This window comes from Sorex araneus, chromosome 9 (genome assembly GCF_027595985.1).
Source record: "Sorex araneus isolate mSorAra2 chromosome 9, mSorAra2.pri, whole genome shotgun sequence".
Classification (NCBI taxonomy): Eukaryota; Metazoa; Chordata; class Mammalia; order Eulipotyphla; family Soricidae; genus Sorex; species Sorex araneus.
In genome coordinates, this window is record NC_073310.1 from 22,292,111 (window position 1) to 22,314,770 (window position 22,660).

General features: G+C 42.2%; 2 gene segments (V, D, J or C); both read left to right on the forward strand.

The window, feature by feature from the left end:
* The first annotated feature begins 11,351 nt into the window (after positions 1-11,351).
* LOC101540189 (immunoglobulin lambda variable 2-18-like) lies at positions 11,352-16,586 on the forward strand. The segment is given in 3 exon segments: positions 11,352-11,397; positions 11,508-11,840; positions 16,351-16,586. Coding segments are annotated over 3 exon segments (615 nt in total).
* Positions 16,587-20,161: 3,575 nt separating this feature from the next.
* LOC101540451 (immunoglobulin lambda variable 4-3-like) lies at positions 20,162-20,690 on the forward strand. The segment is given in 2 exon segments: positions 20,162-20,232; positions 20,350-20,690. Coding segments are annotated over 2 exon segments (387 nt in total).
* Positions 20,691-22,660: the final 1,970 nt, after the last annotated feature.

Here is a 22,660-nt window from a genome sequence, read left to right on the forward strand (position 1 = left end):
GTGGGCAACCACGCATTCTTTTCATGTCCCATGGAATCCATATGGTAACAGCTATAGTTCAGCAGTCATCTCTAAATTGCATTATGTGTCCAGCCCATCTGATTTATGATGCTGTGGCAAATGAGACAGCATCCCTGATTCTTGAGCACATCTATTTAAATTTCTATTTTTATGTTCTACTGAAAAGGAACACTCATGGAGATTTATTACAATAAAACCAAGTCGATTAGCACCTTCGACTTCTATTCATCAGGGTCAGTAACAAAGAAAGAGATCACTAGTGACTGTCTAGGTGGTCTGGACAGAAGGCCTGTTGGGAAACCAGCTTTTACTGCAGATGATCAAGGAAATTTAGAAAGATTAATGAAAGATTCTGTTGGGTTCAAGTAGCCTGGCTTACTGAAGAGATCAGTGGTTGGACATAGATATCCATCCTGGGACCCAGTCTTTGTAATTCTTACATATCTCGGTGTGTTGGTCTCCAGTTTACATGTTAAGAACCATAATAACATTCTTTATCACAGCAGGCAGAACAAGTATATTTAATGATCACCTATTTGGGGGACCACCACAGAAGGAGGATGGCATTCATCCTGGAACCCCTAGGCGGTGCAGGAGTGCTGTTTAATGATCAGTACATTTAAGTCCCTTGGGATGCATTCAAGTGAAATAACAGGTGTCTGAAGCTTTTTCTAAATATACTTCCTAATAGAATGAACTCCCAAGTGGAAACCCACAGCTGACACTTTACTTTGAAACCTCACAGAAGTGTCAGTTTGAGGTTAATGATGAATGGAAAACAGATTTGCATTCAAGGCTCCACCCTCTTGTGACTGCATGAAGAGAGGATACAGAGAACCGAGGAGACACCAGTGCATCTGGACAGTTTTATGAGAGCACTCTCGGAAACCTCTCACCATGGCCTGGGTTCCCTTCTACCTCCTGACCTTCATTTTCTCCCAAGGTTAGGCCATCCCCAACTTATGGGATTCCTTCTCCTCTTTTTCCCTCCAAGAACAGTCCGGGAGAGTATTTGACCTGTCTCGGTAAATTCAGCATTATTTTTTTTTCTGTTGCAGGATTTTGTGCTCCACCCACGGTGACTCAGACTCCTTCTGCCTCTGCCTCACTTGGCGCCTCAACCAAGCTCACCTGCATCTTAAGCCAGGAGCACCATAACTACATTATCCGGTGGTATCAACAGATTCAAGGCAAGGCCCCAACTTTCCTGATGCGAGTTAATAATGATGGAACCTTCAGCAAAGGGGACAACGTTCCTGATCGCTTCTCAGGCTCCAGCTCAGGGGCTGACCGCTACTTAACCATCTCAAATATCCAATCTGTGGATGAGGCTGAATATTATTGTGGTGTAAGCTATAGTGGTGGTTATCCACAGTGACAAAAACAAAGGAGAAGTGAGAATAAAAACTCTCTGCTCTCTTGATCACTAAGAGTCAAGCTGAATTACACCCTTTTCCCAGGCTCCTGAGACCAGTGAGTCTTGTTTCAGTCCTCTCATCTGGTCTCTTGCATGAGAAGCAGATGTTGGTCATAATGTAGGTCAATTTCAGACTATAGTGTTGTTTCCTATTGATAGTAATGGACCCCTGGATGACTTACCTGAAGGCTAGGACTGAAAGTCTGCAATGAGTTCCCGCATGGCACAGACCTGTGTCCCCCCAGCCCCACTAGATGTCCATCAAGCCATATCTGACATCTACTTGTTCTACTCGGCATGGGAGTTAATCAACACCACCCAATTTCTTAGGGAGACAAGGATTCAGACTGGAACAAGGAATTACTTTTTGCAGGAAAGGAAAATCAGTCCTAGGTCGTACCCAGACTTTCCTGGTCCTTTCCCTTCTCTCAGAAAAGAAATTCAGGATGATACTAGCAATTAAGTTGAAACAGATTTTATTTGGAGGTTTTCTGAGGAAACTGAAGGAGGGAGAAAATGAGGGATCACAATACTGTCGAGAGAGAGCACAGGCTTCTGCAAAGGCAGAGGAGAGATGTGGGTGACACATGTGCTCTTGGCCATGTGGATACAAGCATCGTGTGGGTTGGATAGTATATGTGTGTACTTGCTTTGTTCGAGTTGGCTTTTATAGGGTTTTTCCCCAAACTCCCCACCTGGAGCTTTTTACATAGGTAAGAGTCTATTGCTAGGATAGTTGCCAAAGGAGTAGAGTTGGGATTGGTTGATGGTCTTCTCTGAAATTCAGTTTTTGGCCTTCATTCTCACTGGGGCTTCTCTCATAGTGGGATCCAGCCTTCTCTGTGTCTGTTGGCACCAGATAAGGGTCTTTTAGGCCTTAATTCTTGTGTTCACAAAGTGGGCTTTCTGCAGCCTTGGGGCAATTGGTCTTATTACTTCCCAAGAATTCCATTGTGATGAGGGCACTTCCCTCTCTACTTGCCTGCCTTTAAAACAGATACATAACAATAAAATGGCAAGTATTTCAAGCTTCTGAATATAGTTCTCTTAATGGCAAGACATAAGTACCAGGAGGATTACTCCAAGGCTTAGAAGCTGGCCTCACATGCTGGGGTATAAGGCAGCTCAGATTGAGAATAGAACACCAAGTAAAAGGTGTTAGGAGGGTCTGCTTGGGATGTGAGATGTGGGCTGTAAGTAAACTCTAGTCCAAATATGATGGTCATTTAATACCTCTATTGCAAACCACAACACACAAAAGGAGAGAGAGTAAAAGAGAATGCCCTGCCACAGAGGCGGGGTGGGGTAGAAGGGACAGGGTGGGGGTGGTGGGAGGGATGCTTGGACTATTGGTCGTGAAAAATGGACACTGGTGGAGGGATGGGTACTTGATCATTGTATGACTGAAACGCAAGCACGAAAATTTGTAAGTCTGTAACTGTGTCTCACGGTGATTCACTAATAAAAACTAAAAAAATTAAAAGCAAAGCACAATAAAATTAAATCTAAGTAAAAAATAAATAACTAGGTTTGATGCCTGATTACGAGTTAGAGGTTCTTCGTTCTCTTAACCACTTCTTCGACGCTCTTGAAGGCATTCCATGCTGCTCTCTTCCTCCTGTGCAGTTCTGGCACCAAGTCATTCCTCATGTCGATTTCTCGACCCAGGTATACATAGCTGCTGCATTCGGAGATGTTCGTTCCATTGACAGCAAATGGAGCTTCAGGGACCAGTTCATTTTTCATGAACATCGTCTTGTTGAGATTCAGCTGCAATCTGACCTTTCCACACTTGTGGTCGAAGTTGGCCAGCATTTGTGCCACTTGCCGATGTTTGATGTTATGAGAACAATGTCATCAGTGAAGTGGAGGTGGTGTAATTGCCGCCAGTCTATATTCACTCCCATTCCTTCCCATTCCAGTCGTCGCATGATGTTCTCGAGGGTGGCACTGAAGAGTTTCAGTGAAATGGTATCACCCTGCCACACCCCTCTCTTTATATCAATGATCACTTCCTTGTAGAATGGTGAGATCCTGGTGGTGAATCCACAATACAGCTCGAGGAGGATTTTGATATACTGAGTTTGAACGCCCTGTTTGGCCAGGGCTTCTATGATTGCCTCAGTCTCAACAGAATCGAAGGCCTTCTTTAAATCGATGAACTTTAGACAGAGTGGCATCTTGAACTCTCATGAAACTTTGATGAGTTTGGTCACTGTGTGGATATGGTCTATCATGCTGAATCCCCTTGGGAAGCTGGCTTTCTCGCATGGTTGTCCTTTGTCTAGTGTTCTGGCTATTCTATTCAGGATGACACAAGTGAACAACTTGTAGATGAGAGACAGCAGGTAGATTGGGCGATAATTGCCGATGTCGTGGATGTCTCCCTTCTTGTACTGGTTTTCCACTGAAATGTAACTTTGCATTCAGACAGGTAGCATGTGAAGAGTCGAGCCAGTGTATTGATGAGTACTGGGGGCAGATTCTTCAGGTGTTCGAGACATACCAGGTGCTGTACGCATATTTACCAACGAAATGGCATGTTGGATTTCAGTTCCCAAGTAAGGGCCTTGGGAACGACATATCCATCTTGCAGAATTTGGTGTTTATTTGGGAAGGTGGACATGGCTGTCAAAGAGATCCAAGTAGAAGTCATGAATAGTCCTCTCCATTGCCTTTCTGGAAGATGTGATAGATCCATCGGGACTTCGGAGGGAGTCATCTTGGTTTTGTAGTTGGCGAAGGACAGGAGAGCATTGCAAATACTTTTCCCGGCTTCTGCTGCACTGGCCAACACTGCTGCTCTTCTCTCTTTGAGGTCTTCCTTTATCGCATCTCTGCACAGCTTTGTGAGTTCGGACATTTGCTTGTGATTGGCTGTGGCTCGTGCCAAACCACGTTGACGAATGAGCTCGAGAGTTTCTGAAGACAGGCGTCTGTTTGTGGCTTTTTCACTCGAAGCATTCTTCGCACAGTCATGGAGGTGCTGAACCAGTTGTTCATATTCCTCGTCGATGTTGTCAAGGACGGCATCTTCCCACGTTGCTGCAATAGTGCCAAAGAGCTCCCAGATGTGGTCATTCTGGGAGTTGCCTTCTTAGACTTAAATTTTGCAGACTTTTCTCCCCACTTTGTGAAGTAAAATTTTGCACAAAGGAGATGGTGGTCCAATCCCGTTTGGAATTTTAGGACAACAGCGACAACGGTCAGGCAAAACCTTCGATTGAATATGATGTGGTCAATTTCATTGTGGAACTGTCCACGGGACACTCCCATGCCCAGCATTTAGATTCAGTCTTTTGGAACTGTGAGTTACCATGGATGGTTCTGGTCAACATGATGAATTCAGACAGTCTCTCACCCTGATCGTTCCATTCTAGGCCATGTGTCCCAATGTGAAGTTCTTCAGACGACCTTCTCGGACCTATCTTGGCATTAAAATCACCAACAATGATCTTGTAGAAGGTGTGTTCTTCTTTATAGAAGGTCTCCAGTTCCATGAAGAACCTCTCAATTTCTTCTTCATCGTAGTTGGAAGTTGGTGCGTAGATGACAAGATAGATACTGCAGGCAGTGAGCCACATCTATTCGAGTGTAATCGTCCAATTCGGATTGTTAGGCATTTGAATAAATCGATGCTCATGGCCAAGTTCATGTAAATATACTTTTACCTAATGATGAATCATCAAGATATTTAGAGCAACCTGTATAGACTGGAAAAATTTTTAAAAGCAATAAAATAGTTGTAGTAGATTTCAAAACCACTCTCTCTCTTCCTGAGAGATCAACCAGACAAAAATTCAATAAGAAAAACACTGGTCCTAAAGGAAGAATCATAGGAATGAGTCTAACAGACCTTTCTAGAGCTCCTTTTCCCCTCTCTTACACCCCACAGTTGGAGTACACATTCTTCCCCAATAAACATGGGACATTCTCCAAGATCTTGGGGCACAACATCTACTTCTATAAAGCAAGAAAATAAAAGTTGTGTCAACTACGTTCTCAGACCATGTTGTTTTGAACGTCAAAGCAACCACAAACTGAAATGGTGGTGGGAAGAATCTCAAATACTTATATTTAAAACTTACTACTGAACAATCTGGGGAAAGTAGTTTTAAACAGGACATTAAAGAGGTGAAAAGATTCCTCTAACCTTCTGCTTGCTGTTCCACAGTCCCCGGTGAGGCCTGCCTCTTGCTGATATCAATTGACCTGTCCTGGAACAGGAGGCAGCGTTCCGACAGGAGGAAGAACCTCTCCCTCACGGTGGGTCCCAGCAGCCTCTACACAGCCCACATCACAGCTCCTGAATTGTTGACCATTTATGTTGTTGTGCAATAGCTCCATTCAACAAATTACATCTCCTCACAGTTATTCTTCCTGTTATTCTGTGAGACAGGCAGAAAAGACAGAAAGCAGTTGCCACCATTATCTTTTAGTATCTTCCGGGGAGGGGAGCGCTCTATCAGCAGGGTATAACTACAAAGACTCATCCTTAGCACAAGAACACTAGAAAATCAATGGGAAAACATGTAGAAACCCATCCAGCTCAATGAACAGTACACAATATCACTGAATATGTAAACAACACCAGAAATCTTCGGACAGTGTCTTCAAGTGACATTATGATGAGGATGTTCAATGAATTCAAAGAAGCGATAGCACAGGTAGTCAGCAAAGCACGAGAAAGTATGAGAGTAGAAATGAGAAAACAACTACAGTCAGAAACCACAGAAATGAATATGGTAGATGATATAAAAAGAAAGTCGATAGAAGCTCTGAACATCAGAATAACAGATGCTGAACAGAGGATTGAAGATCTCCAAGATGAGAAAGGAAAAAATACTAGAAAATAGCAGAAGGTTTTCAGAAAAATACCCTGAAAAGAAATGAACAGCGTACCAGAGAACTATAAGATCAGTTCAAGAGGAACAAAGTAAAAATCACTGATGTCTCTGAAGAACAGGAAGACAAATGTGGTGAAGAAATATTAGCTAAAGAAATTGATAAGAATTTCTCAGAGTTAAGGATTACAAGCACCAAAATCCAAAAGGCCCCTAGGTTCCCAGGGAAAATAGACCCAATTAGGAAAACTCTAAGACATATGATACCCAAAATGACATAATCCAGATATAGCGAAAGAATACTTAATGCAGCAAGATCAAAAAAGAAACTTTTATTTAAAATAAGGTCCATTAAATAAACAGCAGATCTATCAAATGAGATCAAATGACCCCGGTGAATATTGAATATGAAAATTCAGTGAAATAAACACCTCACCAAGAATACTCAATCCAAGCAGATCATGATCATCATTCAGATTTGAAGGAACTCTACAGAACTTCATGGAGAGGCAACAGCTTAGGGAATTAGTAGCCTTGGGACCAGTTTTGTAAGAAGTGTTTAAAAATCTCCTTTAATGTCAGGAGATACTTCCCATCATGTAGCCTTTTGTTTGGCACTCACTATTGGTTCATCTGGTTGTCCTTTACTAGATTAAGAAAGATTAAAAACATATAGCAACTCAAAATCATTAATTGACTTTTATAGTTTTTTTTTCTGATACTTTGCCCACCATTTCTTGTTTTTATTAGACCAAGTAATGCACTGTAGCACTGTCGTCCCATTGTTTACTGATTTGCTTGAGTGGGCACCAGTAATGTCTCCATTGTGAGACTTGTTGTTACTGTTTTTGTCATATCAAATATTCCATGGGTAGCTTGCCAGGCTCTGCCATGCGGACAGGATACTCTTGGTAGCTTGCCAGGCTTTTTGAGAGGGATGGAGGAATTGAACCCAGGTCAGCTGCGTGCAAGGCAAATGCCATACCCGAGCAAGTAATATGAAATAAATTTGTTCTATGCCTGCTAAGTGGGTGTGATGGAACTTGTGGATATTGGTGGAGAGAGGGGACATTAGTGATGGGATTGGTGTTGGAACATTGTATATCTGAAACAACTCTGTTATGAACAACTTTGTAAATCACAGTGTCTCAATAAACATTTGTGAGGGGTAAAAAAGAATAGTTTCAAAATAAGGACCATAGAGTAGCGAGGGAGGGAGGGGGAAGATTTCTGGAAACAATATCAAAGATACCAATTACAAGAACATATGGGATACCACAAAACAGCGTTCAAATATAAGTTCACAATAATGCAAGCATTTATCAGGAAACAAGAAAGGGCCCAAATAAGTAACCTAACTGCCCCCGGAGTAATTTGATTATAGAGCAAGGAATAACCCCTAGGCATCAGAATGTTTGGATGAGGAAGAGGAGGAAGAGGTATAGGAGAAAGAAAAGAAGAGAGGACATTGGTGGCAGGAAATGTACACTGGTGAAGCGACAGGTGTTGAAACTTTATATAACTGAAACCCAATCGTAAACAACTTTGTAACTGTGTATCTCATTGTGATTCTGTTAATTATTTTTAAATTTTTAAAAAGTGAGTAAAGGCAAAAAAAACCCCACTCTGAACACCTATTGGTGTTATTCCAAAATAAAATGAAACAAAATAGAAAGCCCAAAGACAAGAAGTTAGAAGAAACCAAGGAGGAGGAAGACAAAGAGACTTTTGGACAATGCTAGAAACTAAAAAAGTCAGCAATCAGCACAACTGCATGCCTTCTGTGAATTTGGGGTATGACATTTGGTGCCACCAGGGGGCAGTGAGGGCCTATGTTCTGGTACTATCATTACATGGAATAAACTATAAAGTCTCAAGAACTGGTTCTCACCAAGTTTTTTTTGTTTTGTTTGTTTTTTAAGAAATAAGGGTACATTGTCTCAAATCTCCTGTGTTTTCATGAGTCCAATAATGCAGAAGCGAAAAGAGAAATTTCACTGTTACTTCAAATGTGGCTGCTTCCCCTGTTTGCCTTCTTTGACCCACATTTTTAGGGATTCAAATAATTGTTTGTATGTTTTTGGAGGGCTGGAGCAATAGCACAGTGGTTGGGCTTTCGCCTTTCACTCGACCTACCCGAGTTCGGTTCCTCCGCCCTTCTCGGAGAGCCCAGCAAGCTACGGACAGTATCTAGCCCTCTCAGCAGAGCCTGGCAAGCTACCCGTGTGTATTGGATATGCCAAAAACAGTAACAACAAGTCTCTCAGTGAGAGACAATACTGGTACCCACTCAAACAAATCAATGAGCAGCGGGATGACAGACTTGGGGCTGGAGTGATAGTACAGAGGTTGGGCGTTTGCCTTTCACGTGGCCAACCTTTGTTCGATTCCTCCACCCCTCTCAGAGAGCCCGGAAAGCTACCAAAAATATGGAGCCCGCATGGCAGAGCCTGGCAAGCTACCCGTGAGTATTGGATATGCCAAATAGAGTAACAATAAGTCTCTCAATGAGAGATGCTGCTGGTGCCCGCTTGAACAAATCGATGAGCAATGGGATGACAGTGACAGTGACAGTGAATGTTCTCGGAGTTTATACCTGAATTAAGGGTATGTGGGGAGGGACATTGGTGTTGTGTCCTCACTGATACTTTTAACTTGTTATTACAGTCTCTTTTTCTTAAATGCTGTCATGTGTGTTTTCCCTCCTCCATTATTCTATGTTGCAGAGGTGGTTGTACAATGATGGGTGCCAGGGGGCACAGAAACACTGACTGTGATGCTTTTCCATTCAGTTCTGTTGCTTGCTGAAACTGTAGATCAGGAGGCAGAGCTTCTCTGACTCAGCACCAAGTGCTCCTCAGGGCTTCCCTTCCTGGCCAAGTACCACACATGTTATACTGTTCATTGGGGTTGTTTTCCATTAAGTTTGGAGTTGACACACAGACACACACGCTTGGCTATGCTATGGATGGGAGTTGCTCCTGGAGTTGGGAATCCACACAACAGAGCTGCCAACCTGAAAAAACAAAGCTTCCTGGATCATACTCAGTGCCTGTGAAGGTATCAGGGATTGAACTGGCAAGACAGGCCTTCCAAGCTCTGAATGGCCCTCATGGGTTTTGGGGGGTGGGGCGGGGAGTACAGGGAAGATAGCTTATTAAATGGCTCATTAGGTTTCTACTTAGATGTTAATAACCAAAATAGTATGGCAAATTTGAAAAAACTGCTTGAAGGTAGAGTAGAACTCCCAAAGTAGCCATCATTTGGAGAGGCTAAGAATGATTCTAGAAAGCAGGTAAGTGCATTGAATTGAGCCATGCATTTTTGTGGCACTTTTATCTACAGCTCATTTCTGACCAGTGGCAGAGGCGGATCCTCTATAAATGAGCAAATTCAGTGACTAAGAGACTTAAAGACAAAGCAGACATTTTGGCATCCTGGTAGGGTTGAGAAAATAAGAATTGTAGTTCATGGTCTGTTAACAAAGAACAAACCCAAGTTTTAGTCATACGTTGAGGAAAAGATGAGAATATAACATTTTTAGAAGATTTTAAATGAAATCAAGAGAAGGATGTAGGTGTTCTATGTTTAGTATCCATAGTTACAGAAAGAGGATTTTTTTTTTTTTTGCTTTTTGGATCACACCCGGCGATGCACAGGGGTTACTCCTGGCTCTGCACTCAGGAATTACCCCTGGCAGTGCTCAGGGGATCATGTGGGATGCTGGGAATCGAACCCGGGTTGGCCGCATGCAAGGCAAACGCCCTACCCACTGTGCTATTGCTCCAGGCCCCAGAAAAAGGATTTATAAGAGTATAATATTTACACATAGAAATTTGATCACATATCTATGAGTGTAGTGATCTAGAAGAAAACCACCCAAGAAGCTTGAGAAAAATTGCCAGTGACCTAGTCAAAAATAAAAGACACATTGGAATAAGCTTCCTGGATAAAATGATTATTCTCATACTGTATAGATAGAAATTCAGAACAATCAAGCATTGGATTTTCTGTCTCTGATTATTACCTCCATGTAACACCTACTGTGGGATACACAATTCAGTCTTGACTCTGGTGAAATATTGAAGCAGGATAAAATAAAGTTGCAAGTTGAATAACGTAAAGAATATATGAGGAGATACAGAGACAAGAACCTATTGTTGCTGACAGGTGCCCTTGTTTGCTAAAGAGGCTCCCTCCCTGGTGTATGTGTGGGGGTAACCTGGGAGTGGCAATCTGATTCTGAGACTTGGGACAACAGGTGCTTCAGCACAAACAAGTGTGGTTGGGATAGTGACAAGTATGTACCTGAGACATTCAGCACTGGCAACCAACCACCAAGAACTGGTGTAAACAGGTTTTTTACTTTGCCAATGTTAGAGGGAATGTGAAATATGAGCACCCTCCAGAGCGCATTTCCTGAAGTAACACAGTACTGAGTGGTGATCATTGAGGCAGTCACTTTACAAGCAGAGACCCAGAGGATTTGGCAGGTCATGAATGTATGAGATGTCCAAACATGTATTTCCCTCTTCAAAGCAGGAATCAAAATGTTTGGATGAGAAAAATTTATATCAAGGAGAATTAATTTGTTTGATAGTTATGTTCTGCAGTAATACAGAGGTGACAGAGGTAGTCTACTGCTGGTTCAATCTCTGGCACAAGATCAGTCTTCTGGGTTTGGCTTTGGGGTCCCAGAGCACCACCATGGGGACCCTGGTGCTCCACAGTACCATTCAGTATACTTGATCCACAGCATGACTCAGCCTGGGCATTGAACAGTCATCCCCATTAGCAGAGTGTCACTGGGAGTGTCCTCCATGCCTCCATGAATGCCAAAATAAGAGAAAAAAGTCAAGAAAAAAAAACTAATAATAATTATTGTTAAAAGGAATGCAGAAGCTTCAGGAGTGCAAGGCCAGGCCAGAGAGGGGTGAGCAGAGGCAGGTGCAGGAAGCAGCTTTGCATGCAGGCCCCTCCCTTCTCTGGGGCAGGGGAGGGATAAGAGCTGGCAGAGAGCCAGGCCCAGGGTTGGGGTGTCAGCAGGCAGCACTCTGGGCATCTCCATCATGACCTGGGCTCTTCTCCTGCTCAGCCTCCTCAGTCAGGGCCCAGGTGAGGCTCAGGGAAGGGACCCGGGCACATCTGGGCTCACCCTTTGTCTCCCTTCCTCAGGTATCCAGAACCAGCCTGAAGTCACCAGTGTTTTATTTCCCTTTCTTCAGGAACTTGGGCACAGAATGTCCTGACTCAGCCTCCCTCAGTGTCTGGGACTCCAGGACACACAGTCACCATCTCCTGTACAGGAACCAGCAATGACATTGGGGCATATAACTATGTCTACTGGTTCCAGCAGCAGGAGGGCACAGCTCCCAAAACCCTGATATATAATGTCAATAATCGGCCGTCAGGGATCCCTGATCGCTTCTCTGGCTCCAAGTCTGGCAACACAGCGACCCTGACCATCTCTGGGCTCAAGCCTGAGGACGAGGCTGATTATCACTGTAGCTCATATACAAGAAGTAGCACTTTCCACAGTAGCTGCTGTACACAGGGAAGTGAGACAAAAACTGCTGAAAGTTATCTTGGTCTTTCTCTTGTAAACTTGTAGGGCATTTTTAATTAATGATTTTCAGTTGAAAAAATTGGAAACTAATAAATTTATAAAAACATGTATTCATATAGGTTTTTTAAACACATCTATTTTTATTTAATGTTAATTTTATAACGTTGTTATGTTGGAGTAGTCCCACTAAAGGCCAACATCCAGAGACTATAAAACCAAGCTCCCAGCAGCCACATGACATCTTATAGCCTAATTCTCCCTCTCGAAGGTCCTGGCAAGTTACCGAGAGCTTCCTGCTCGCATGGGAGAGCCTGGCAAACTCCCTGTGGAGGATTCATATGCCAATACCAGTAACAATGATGGGTCTTATTCCCCTGACCCTGAAAGAGCTTCCAATGCAGCACCTTTGTGAAGGATGAGTAAAGAGAGGCTTCTAAAATCACAGGGCTAGGACAAATGAAGACATTACTGAGGCCGCTCAAGAAAATCGAGGATCATGGGATGATGATGATAATGATGATGATAACGATGATGATGAAAGTTGTTACAGTAATTCATTATATTTAATATTCTAATACCAATCCCACCACCATTGCACCTTCTCACCACCATAATCCCACTGTTTTCACCCCAAAATCCAAACCATGCACCCAAAGTAGAATAGAAATAATTATATTTGTATTGCTTGTTTTGAATAATCTGCTAAAAATGGTCCAAAGGGTTTCCTTAGAGGAAAGTGTATGAAGATTGTTATATTTCATCCTGGAACCATAAAGCCCATGTAGAAAATATTACTAACATGTTTTAAAAACATTTGAGCCTCGTTATGCGTATCTAGATAGATAGATAGATAGATAGATAGATAGATAGATAGATAGATATTTATATATACACACATGAATTGGTTGCTGTCTGGTCCCACCAAATATTGTGTGCTATTCTTGTTAATTCAGTGGTGTAGGGTATGAGAGATCGAACGGCCACTCTAGGAATTCACTCTAGGAATTCTAAAATTTAGAATAGGATTATACAGCTGGATCACTCAACCGAGCCTATGGAGAGGATCCATGAGCATGGCAGTGCTTGAGTTTTGGAGTTTTTTGCTCCCGGGACTCTGTTGGGGTGGGGTGGGTAATGAACCTGCCCCCCTCCGAGTTGCCCCCCTTAAGACATCTGGTCCAGGATCTGGAGGCATCTCTCCAGCATTTTGTTCTATGTTGCTCTCTTCTGGGAGATTTATTTCTGACATTGATCGTGTCCCTTAATGAGACTATATGCCACCAGGGGGCAGTTTATGGGCGTGACTCACTTTTTAACATATTTAAAATTTTTTAATTTATTTGATTGTAGACAAAAGCCACAACTATTAATACAACACTAGCGTTAAAAGTGATTAGATAACAAGGTTTCAATACTAAAATTAATAAGTATAAAAATCTATTTTATGTAAAAATTGTTATATATGATCATGGGTTGTTATGTCCTCATCTAAGAATTTACTAAGTTGTTTGTTGCTATTGGGCCTCTTGTGCTATTGCTTTTGATTGTCGAGTTTAGTTGGTTTCTAAGTTACTTTCCCATATAATTTGTTGTGCTCCTACTGATATTTCAGTGTTAAGTAATTAGGAGGTGTTGTGTGTTCAGAGACTTCAGGATCTATTTTCTGGATCAATGAGTTGACATGGTGGCACACAGGGAAGATGGGTTTGAATGTTGGGGCAGGTGTGAGGAAAGACTACCCACCCTGACACTGAGAAGACTGCAGAGTTTTCATTCTGGGCACTTGAGTACATGGAATTACTCGCAGTTTGGCATCTCTGAGAGAATATTAGTGAATTGGAACAATTAAACCCTTGGTGTGACTGCAGCATTGGGCTGTGGGCATGGCTGCCTCCTAAGGGCACCTCAGAGTTTCCTTGAAAGGACTGGTGTTTCCATGAATTGTATCTGTTTTGTGTGCATTTCCTCAAAGACTTAGTCATAAATCACTAGAGCAGGGCTCGTGGGTGATCAATATGGTGGTAGCTGTGGGAGGTGAGTCTTCCTGTAAACGTTCTATTCACTAATTTAAACACTTTGCTATATTTGTTGTTTGTTAAATATTTTACTAATTCAATTATTTTAATATATCAGCATGCCCAAAATTAAGTTATTAACTCTTTGAGAAATTAGCATCTTGCTTCACATTTTGGGTAGTTAGTTGAGTAGAATTTACATTCTATATTTAAGGAATATAACTCAGAGCTTTCCTATATCCACAATAAATTCCTGTTCCACATTCAATTATTTGATTTTTATATAATATATTTACCCTCCTAAGTAAATACATCAAGCATCTCTAGTACCACCCTATGATCTCCTACTTTGCATTCCACCATATGCAAATCTTTATTCACTATCAATGGACTTGCCTCATCTGATTTCATGTTAATGATTACATGAATGACTCCGTTAGATGTCTCATAGTTAACACAATGATTTCAAGATTCATTCATTCATCTTGTAACATGTATCATCAATATCTTATCCCTAGTTATGAATGAGTGATGTTGAATTTCATAACTAGCATTAATTTAGTTAAACCATTAATCCTTTGTTAAATTAGCCAATTTTTAGTATCAATTAATCTGCATTCTCAAATTCCACGGGTAAAGTGACACTTTAAAATGTAGAAGAGGATTATATTTGGTTCATATTACCATTCGTGGAAAAATAAATTAGACAATTAAGGAAATTTAATTTTCGTTTACCTTCTAGGGAGGAATAATCAATGTTAAATTAGTCTGTTTCTCAAATCCATCTCTTTCTAGGAAAAAAAACATAGCTGGATAACATGGTACTGCAGACCCAGAAAATTTCACATTAATCAGCTTAGAGGAAAGATTGGCTCAAGGTGGTAGAGTGTAGGTACAACAGCAAAGCCACATGTGTCTTGTGACAGACATTGAGAGGGGAGGTACCTCAAAATGGTCTTTATTCCTACCCTGAGCCCACTCTCTTTCTCTTAGGTCCTAAAAGTTAGGGTCTCCCCCATACTTTCTATTACATTGTGTTTTGACTACTTTGTTATACCACTCTCACAGATATCTGTTTCACTTTTTTTTCCAAAAAATCAATCTATCTTCCCCCCACCCCATTACTGAATCCAATCTTCTTTATCTTCATTTTTTAAAAACTTTTTATTGAATCACTGGGAGATAGAACATTAGAAAGCTGTTCATGATTGAGTATCAGTTATACAGTATTCCAAAGAGTTGGAGTGATAGCACAGCAGGTAGGGCATTTGCCTTGCATGAGGCCAACTTGGGTTCAATACCAAGAGTATCCTGCTCGCACAGCAGAGCCTGACAAGCTTCCCGTGGCATATTCGATACGCCAAAATCAATAATAACAAGTCACAATGGAGACGTTACTGGTGCCTGCTCGAGCAGATCGATGAACAATGGATCTTATTAACTAGGTTTCATCAGTGCTGGTGTATACTACATCTTTCAGTAGTAACAGACTTTGAGGGCAAATCTTTTAGGGGAGCTCCACCTGTTACTTAAAAATAGCTGAGTTACTTGGGTAGAGAGGCCACAAATGGGGCCAGAAAAATAGTACAGGCAGGCAAGACCCCTGCGTTGCAAAAACAACTGATCCATGTTTGATTCTCTGGAACTCCATGTGGTCCTCAAGCCTACCAGGAGTTATCCCTGAACACAGCGCAAGAGTAAATCCTGAGCAAAGACAGGTGTGACCCATAAATAAATAATAACAAAAAAACAGAGAAGTGAATGATCATGTTAGCTCCAGGCATATTATATATGGTATAATATATAATATGTGATATATATTTATATAAAGATGTATATGTATAAAAAAACTGACCCTTATTGTTCCCACTTGGCTTCCTCTAAAGATAGTTCTAGAGTAGAGGCATCCCATGCTGAAATCCGGAGTCATACCTTTTGTTTTTTTTTGTTTTGTTTTTTGTTTTTTGCTTTTTGGGTCATACCTGGCAATGCACAGGGGTTACTCCTGGCTCTGCACTCAGAAATTACCCCTGGTGGTGCTAAGGGGACCATATGGGATGCTGGGAATCGAACCGGGGTTGCCCGCATGCAAGGCAAACACCCTACCCGCTGTGCTATAGCTCCAGCTCCCATACCTTTTCTTTCGAACTTTGGAAATCACAATATTGATGTCTTTAGACTTTGGGTCAGACATGACTGAGACAGACACAGTCTTATGGGGACAGAGAATAGATTTGCATTCAGGGCTCCCCTCTGTGACTGCATGAAGAGACAACCAGACAGGAGCTTGGAGGCAACAGAGAAGCAGGGCTTTCTTCAGGCAGAGCTCATTTCACCATGAAATTGGTTCCCTTCTACCTGCTCTCTCTCATTTTCTCCATAGGAAAGGCATCAGACACTCAAGGGCCCTCCCTTGGATTTGCCCCTATTCACACTACAAAGAGGCAGCTACCTGCATTACAGATTGTCCTTTATTTTCTCTTCCAGGTTTATGTGCTCACCCAGTGCTGACCCAGAACCCCTTTGCAACTGCCTCACTGGGAGCCTCCATCCAATTTACCAGCAGCAGGGGGCACAGTGACTTCACTATTAAGTGGTATCAGCAGAGTGCAGGAAAGGCCCCTGTCTCTGTGATGTATGGTAGGGGTGATGGAAGCCACAAGGAATGGCATGATATTCCTGATTGCTTTTCAACTCCAGATCAGAGGATGACCGCTACTTAACCATCTAAAATGTCCAATCTGTGGATAAGGTTGAATATTGTTGTAGTGTATGCCACGCTACATATGACCAAATCAGTCATGCACAGTGATGAAAACAAGGGAGAAGTATGAACAAAACCTTCCACCCTTGCCTTTTTGATCACAGAGTCTTAGGTTGTGTTGTTCCCTGTCCTCCCCACAGAACCTTCAACTGTAGACACTACTTCCTATAAACAAAATAATCCTGAACCTTTCTGAAATCACAACCATACAGAAGCCGACAGGGCTCACAACTTAGGTCAACTGAGAATACAACTATCTCTTTTGTCCACCACATTCCTGAGCCTGAGATGCTATTGTACTGATAAATTCAGGACAAAGGCCATTTTGACTTGGGGCTGTGTTAAGATGACCAAGTCCTCAATACCCATGGGCTCCAAGCTCCCGTCATTAGCCCTGCTCCAGGAATGGCCTTGGTCTTGGCTTTTCTTTTGGCTCTTGAACACTAGAGCAGCAAGCACCAGCTCTCACAGTGGTGTGTTAGAATGAATCTTTTTCACTGTTTGGTTCAAACTGTGCCAAATAAAATAAACTCAGAGCAATACCAAGAAACCTTTGCCATCAAAGTCGTCACCCAACTGACACACTCTAACTTCCAGCTGTGAACCCACAGAGTCTCACTGTGGCTGCTTAGCTCTCCTGTTATCTGCTGGGAGCTTAAGTAACATTCACTAATGATCTGGCTTCTATCTAAAATCAAGCAGTTTGTCTTCCAATTTTACAGTTACGGGAAGGGCTACAGGCTTCTTCCACTTCACTATTTTCTACTAGGATGGCACCTCTTCTCCTCTTACCCATCTGTTCCACCCTAAACCTTGCTGGCACCTACACAACCACACCTGCTCTTAGTTACACCTCATACACTCCAACTTCCTGTTGTGAACCCACAGAGCCTCACTGTAGACCTACCATTCCCTCGTCTGACTCCTCAGATTTAGAACTCGAGACCTAACTTTACCTGTTTATCCTGCTGAAATATCGTCACCAGGCAGAAACCAACAGAGGCAGAAATAGAAGTTTGATACTGTGAACAGTGTAACAGCTCACTTCTCAGATATCCAGAATCTGAAGCTTCATCATTAGCACCCACAAAGCTATTAATAATGAGAAAATCCCTTGAATTTTTCACCACTATTTTGAAGACCTCAGAACAATATTGGTTATAAGAAAAACTTTTTAATTCACTATGTCTGAGAAAAGTGATGAAAATATTAATGTATCCATGTGAAATTGAAGGAGTAAGTACACTGCAGTAGCAAGTTATAGAAGCAGAATAAAGAATGCTGAAAACCCAATCAAAGAACTTCAAGATAGAACATAAGCCATCGCCAAAATAATGGAAAAAAATGGAGATTCAAAAAGGAGAAAATTTGAGGCATTTCATTGAAACTGGAAAGAGAAATAATCTCCAAGTTGAAGAAATAACAGACATAGGAAGACTGGCTGGTGAAAGTGATACTAATAGAGACCTTCTCCAGCCTGAGGAGGGAGACGGTGCACACTCCAGGAGGTGCAAACAGTGACAAACAAAATAAACTCAGAGCAACTCCAAGAAACTAAAAGAGTAACTACCAAAGAATTGGATTTTAGGGATCTGAAATTACTTATTTTACTTTTACTGATTCATAGGTGATACTAGTTTAAAACTGCTGAGTTATAAGAATGGAAATTTAAAAAATAATCATTAAAATTATGTCAAAACATTGAAAGTATATATATGTAGTAGAATTTGTTTTTTCATTTTTTTAATTTGCTCATTATGAAGGGCTGGAGCCATAGCACAGCGCATAGGGCGTTTGCCTTACACGTGGCTTACCCAGGTTCAATTCCTCCGAACCCTCTTGGAGAGCTTGGCAAGCTACTGAGAGTATCCTGACCACATGGCAGAGCCTGATAAGCTCCTCGTGGTGTGTTCCATGTGCCAAAAACAGTAACAAGTCTCACAAAGGAGACTATACTGGTGTCCGATCAAATCCATGAACAATGGGAGGATAATGCTACAGTGTAGTGCTACTCACCATGAAATTAGAAAGTTATTCATCATTGGGTTTCATGCCTATAATGTTTCAGCAAGGTTCACTCACCAGTATCCACTTCCTTCCACCAATGCCATATCCTCACCCTACTTTTCAAGAGTCACTTTTTCAAACATGCATTTTTGTATATGGTTACCAGTACTGTTGCTGATAAGGCTTCATACACAACACCTTACCACCTTCCAGCATGACCTCCTTTGCTCGGTTGAAGGCTTCCTCCACATAGATGTTTCCACCTTCCTTTATCCCCAGATTTGGACCTTTGTGATAGACCCATGTGACCAGCAGCTCAGAGAAGAGATGGAACAGGAGGTCCCAGCTGTCTCTGAGCCCCTGCCCCTCATGCAAAGATAACTAAAGTCCTGGGACTTCCAACTGCGCCAGAAATGAGGACCACATTCCATGTTCGATGCCCAGCTCCCCCAGTAACCCTAAAAGAGTGGTCCTCGCTAATCCATGCTATCCTGAAGTTTCCACTAGTTCCAGGGGAATTTCACAGGAGAATGTCACCTATGTCTCTGCAGGCCAGGGACCCAACCCCTATTGTTCCACTTCTCCTGTTGCATCCCAAGCCAGAAAACACCGACTTCCCAGCTGCCTTTCCAGGAAGGGAACCCCTGAAGTGTGGTCCAAAAGCCTCGTTCCCCTGAGCCAGACATCACAAAGGCGATCACAGGGCTCAGCACCGAGGATCCTCCTGCATGATAAAACCATTATCACTCCAACTTTGCTTCATACCCACGGTCCCTTCCCAGGTACAGATGCTCAGCCTCATGACAACTGCTGTCAGACCTGTGTCAAAGTATAAGTCAGTCTTGGCCCTCAACACTTCCATCCCTTATGCAGGTAAATCACAGTGCAGACATACCAAAGACATGACTGGAAATATGACCCCTTCCTCCAGCTTGAACTGGATAGTGAGGAACTGTAAACACCCAAATATGTTCCAAGGTGTCAGCTCTCTCTCCCATAGATATTGCTCCTTCCTTGTCCTATCCCAGCCTCCTCAAGGGAGATGTCTTCTACTGAATACCAGTTCTCAAGTTCTCCGTTACGACTGTCTTTGGGAATTTGTTATCTCATCATTATATTTCTATATATCCTGCCTATGAGAGCATTCATTTGGTGTGGCTCTCTCCCTCTTAAGATTCAAGAGATGCTGTCCTGTTCAACCACCACCACAGAAGGAGGATGGCATTCATCTTGGAACCTCTAGGGGGCGCATGAGTGCTGTTTGATGATCAGTACATTTAAGTCCCTTGGGCTGCATTCAAGTGAAAAAACAGGTGTCTGAAGCTTTTTCTAAATATACTTCATAATAGAATGAACTCCTAAATGAAAACCCATAGCTGACGCTTTATTTGGAACCTCACAGAAGTGTCAGTTTGAGGTTAATGATGAATGGAAAACAGATTTGCATTCAAGGCTCCACCCTTTTGTGACTGCATGAAGAGAGGACACAGAGAAGAGAGGAGACACCAGTGCATAGGGCAGTTTTAGGAGAGCGCTCTCGAAACCTCTCACCATGGCCTGGGTTCCCTTCTACCTTCTGTCCTTCATTTTTTCCCAAGGTTAGGCCATCCCCAAATTAAGGGGTTCCTTCTCCTGTTTTTCCCTCCAGGCACAGTCCTGGGGAGTATTTGACCTGTCTTGATGAAATCAGCATTATTGTTTATTTTCTATTCCAGGATTTTGTGCTCCACCCACGGTGACTCAGACCCCTTCTGCCTCTGCCTCACCCGGAGCCTCAACCAAACTCACCTGCACCTTAAGCCAGGAGCACAGCAGCTACTTTATTGAGTGGTATCAACAGATTCAAGGCAAGGTCCCAACTTTCCTGATGCAAGTTAAAAGTGATGGAACCTTCAGCAAAGGGGACAACGTTCCTGATCGCTTCTCAGGCTCCAGCTCAGGGGCTGACCGCTACTTAACCATCTCAAACATCCAATCTGTGGATGAGGCTGAGTACTACTGTGGTGTAAGCTATAATAGCTGGTTTTCCACAGTGATAAAAACAAAGGAGAAGTGAGAACAAAAACTCTCTGCCCTCCTGATCACTAAGATTCAAGCTGAGCTACTCCCTCTTCCCAGCACCCTGAGACCAGTGAGTCTTCTTTTATTCCTCTCATCTAGCCTCTTGCATAAGAAGCTGATGTTGGTCATAACGTAGGGCAATTTCAGACGGCAGTGTTGTTTCCTATTGAAACAACACTGTCCTCTGAAATATGGCCATGGACCCCTGGGTGACTTACCTGAAGGCTAGGGCTGAAAGTCTGCAATGAGGTATGTGCCACGCATAGGTATTGCGTGGCACATACCTATGTCCCATCAGCCCCACTAGGTGCCCATCAAGTCACACCTGATGTCTACTTCTACTCAGCATGAAAGTTAATCTACACCATGCAATTTTTTTTTAACTTATAAAATAGTTCACAATATTTCATGACATTTAATACTCAAACACCAATCCCACCACCATTACACCTCCTACCTATTTTGAGTGTTTCCATCCTGAAACCCAATCTCTGCCCCAAAGCAAAACCAAAATAATATAATATTTCCCTCTAGGTTGGTTGCCTTCTAATTTGAATCCCATTAAATATGATGTGGTACTCTTAAAGTACGGGTAGTGTTTGTCATGGCCGTGCATTCTAGAAATAGTTTTATTTTGGGGTGAGGTTCGGCTCAAGGATTTGGAGATGACCATGAGGAGGGGAGACAGTTGCATTCTGGAGGTTTTCAGCTTCTGGGGCTGGGTCCCTTGGGGCAGGGAGTGCTCTCACCCACACCTTCTGGGACTCCCTGAGGGAAACAGCCTGGCACAGGGTCTGGTGGCATGGTTATGATCAGTGTCATGTTGCTGGTGTAGTTTCTCATTTCCTCTATTTCTCTGATGAATGTTACCCAACATCCATAGTCTCTAACCCAGTAAAGAGTAGTCCCGTCCAAAGGCTTACAGTGCCTTTGCCCAAACTAACAGGCATTTCTCGTTTTTCTAATGAGGGTACAATGAGATCCTACAATGTACATTCCCTACAACATAAGCCAGCCGTGCTTACATTGTTGCATATAGATTTGGGAGATCGACCGGGACACACATCAAACCTCCATTTGGATCACACACATTTTGTTTTGAAATAAAAATACACTTTAAAAATATTTTTGGTATTTACACACATACACAATGGGGTTCTAGGTAGTTGTAAGAAAGAATGAAACCATACAATTTTCTGCTACATAGATGGTATCATGCTGAGTGAAGTCAGTCAGAAAGGGGCAGGTACAGAATTATTGCTCTCATCCATGGGATATAAAAGTGCACAGTAATGGAGCAACAAATAGTCAAAGGCAACAGAACTGGAGAGTTGACTAAGCACCAAGCTTAGTTTACTGTCCAGGTTGTGGAGTTGGATGAAGGTGCTTTGGGACATTGGTGGAAAGAAGGTGGATTTCTGTTGAGGGGTGTGATGAGGGAAAAATGTATGCAGGAAACTAGCATTGGCTGTTTATAAATCACAATAGCTCAATAAAGATGGAAGGGAGAATAGATGGGAGGTCATTCTGATATACTATTTGTCCATTTTAATATCTATTGTATTTTAAATTTCCATTTCCTTAGTGAGAAAATTTTGTGCATTTTTTAAACTGCTTCCTTGTGATATGTGTTCTGTTTGTTAAAGTGTTTAATAAATATTTACCTTTTGTGGGTACAGTAGGTTAGGTACGGGTGGGGGGGAAACAAACCCTGGGGCCACTGATGGAGAAGGACACTGGTGGAGGGATGGGTACTCGAGTATTGTATAACTATAACACAGGCACAAAACTCTGTAACTGCACCCTCACGGTGACTCATTAATAAAAAAAAATTAAAATTAAAAAAATACTGGATTATGCAAATTCATATAAAATACCTTACTGAGATTGTATTTCTCTCTTTTTTTCTCTCACTACTGTCTTTTTAATGCTATAATAGAGTACATAATTTACTGTGTTGACCCT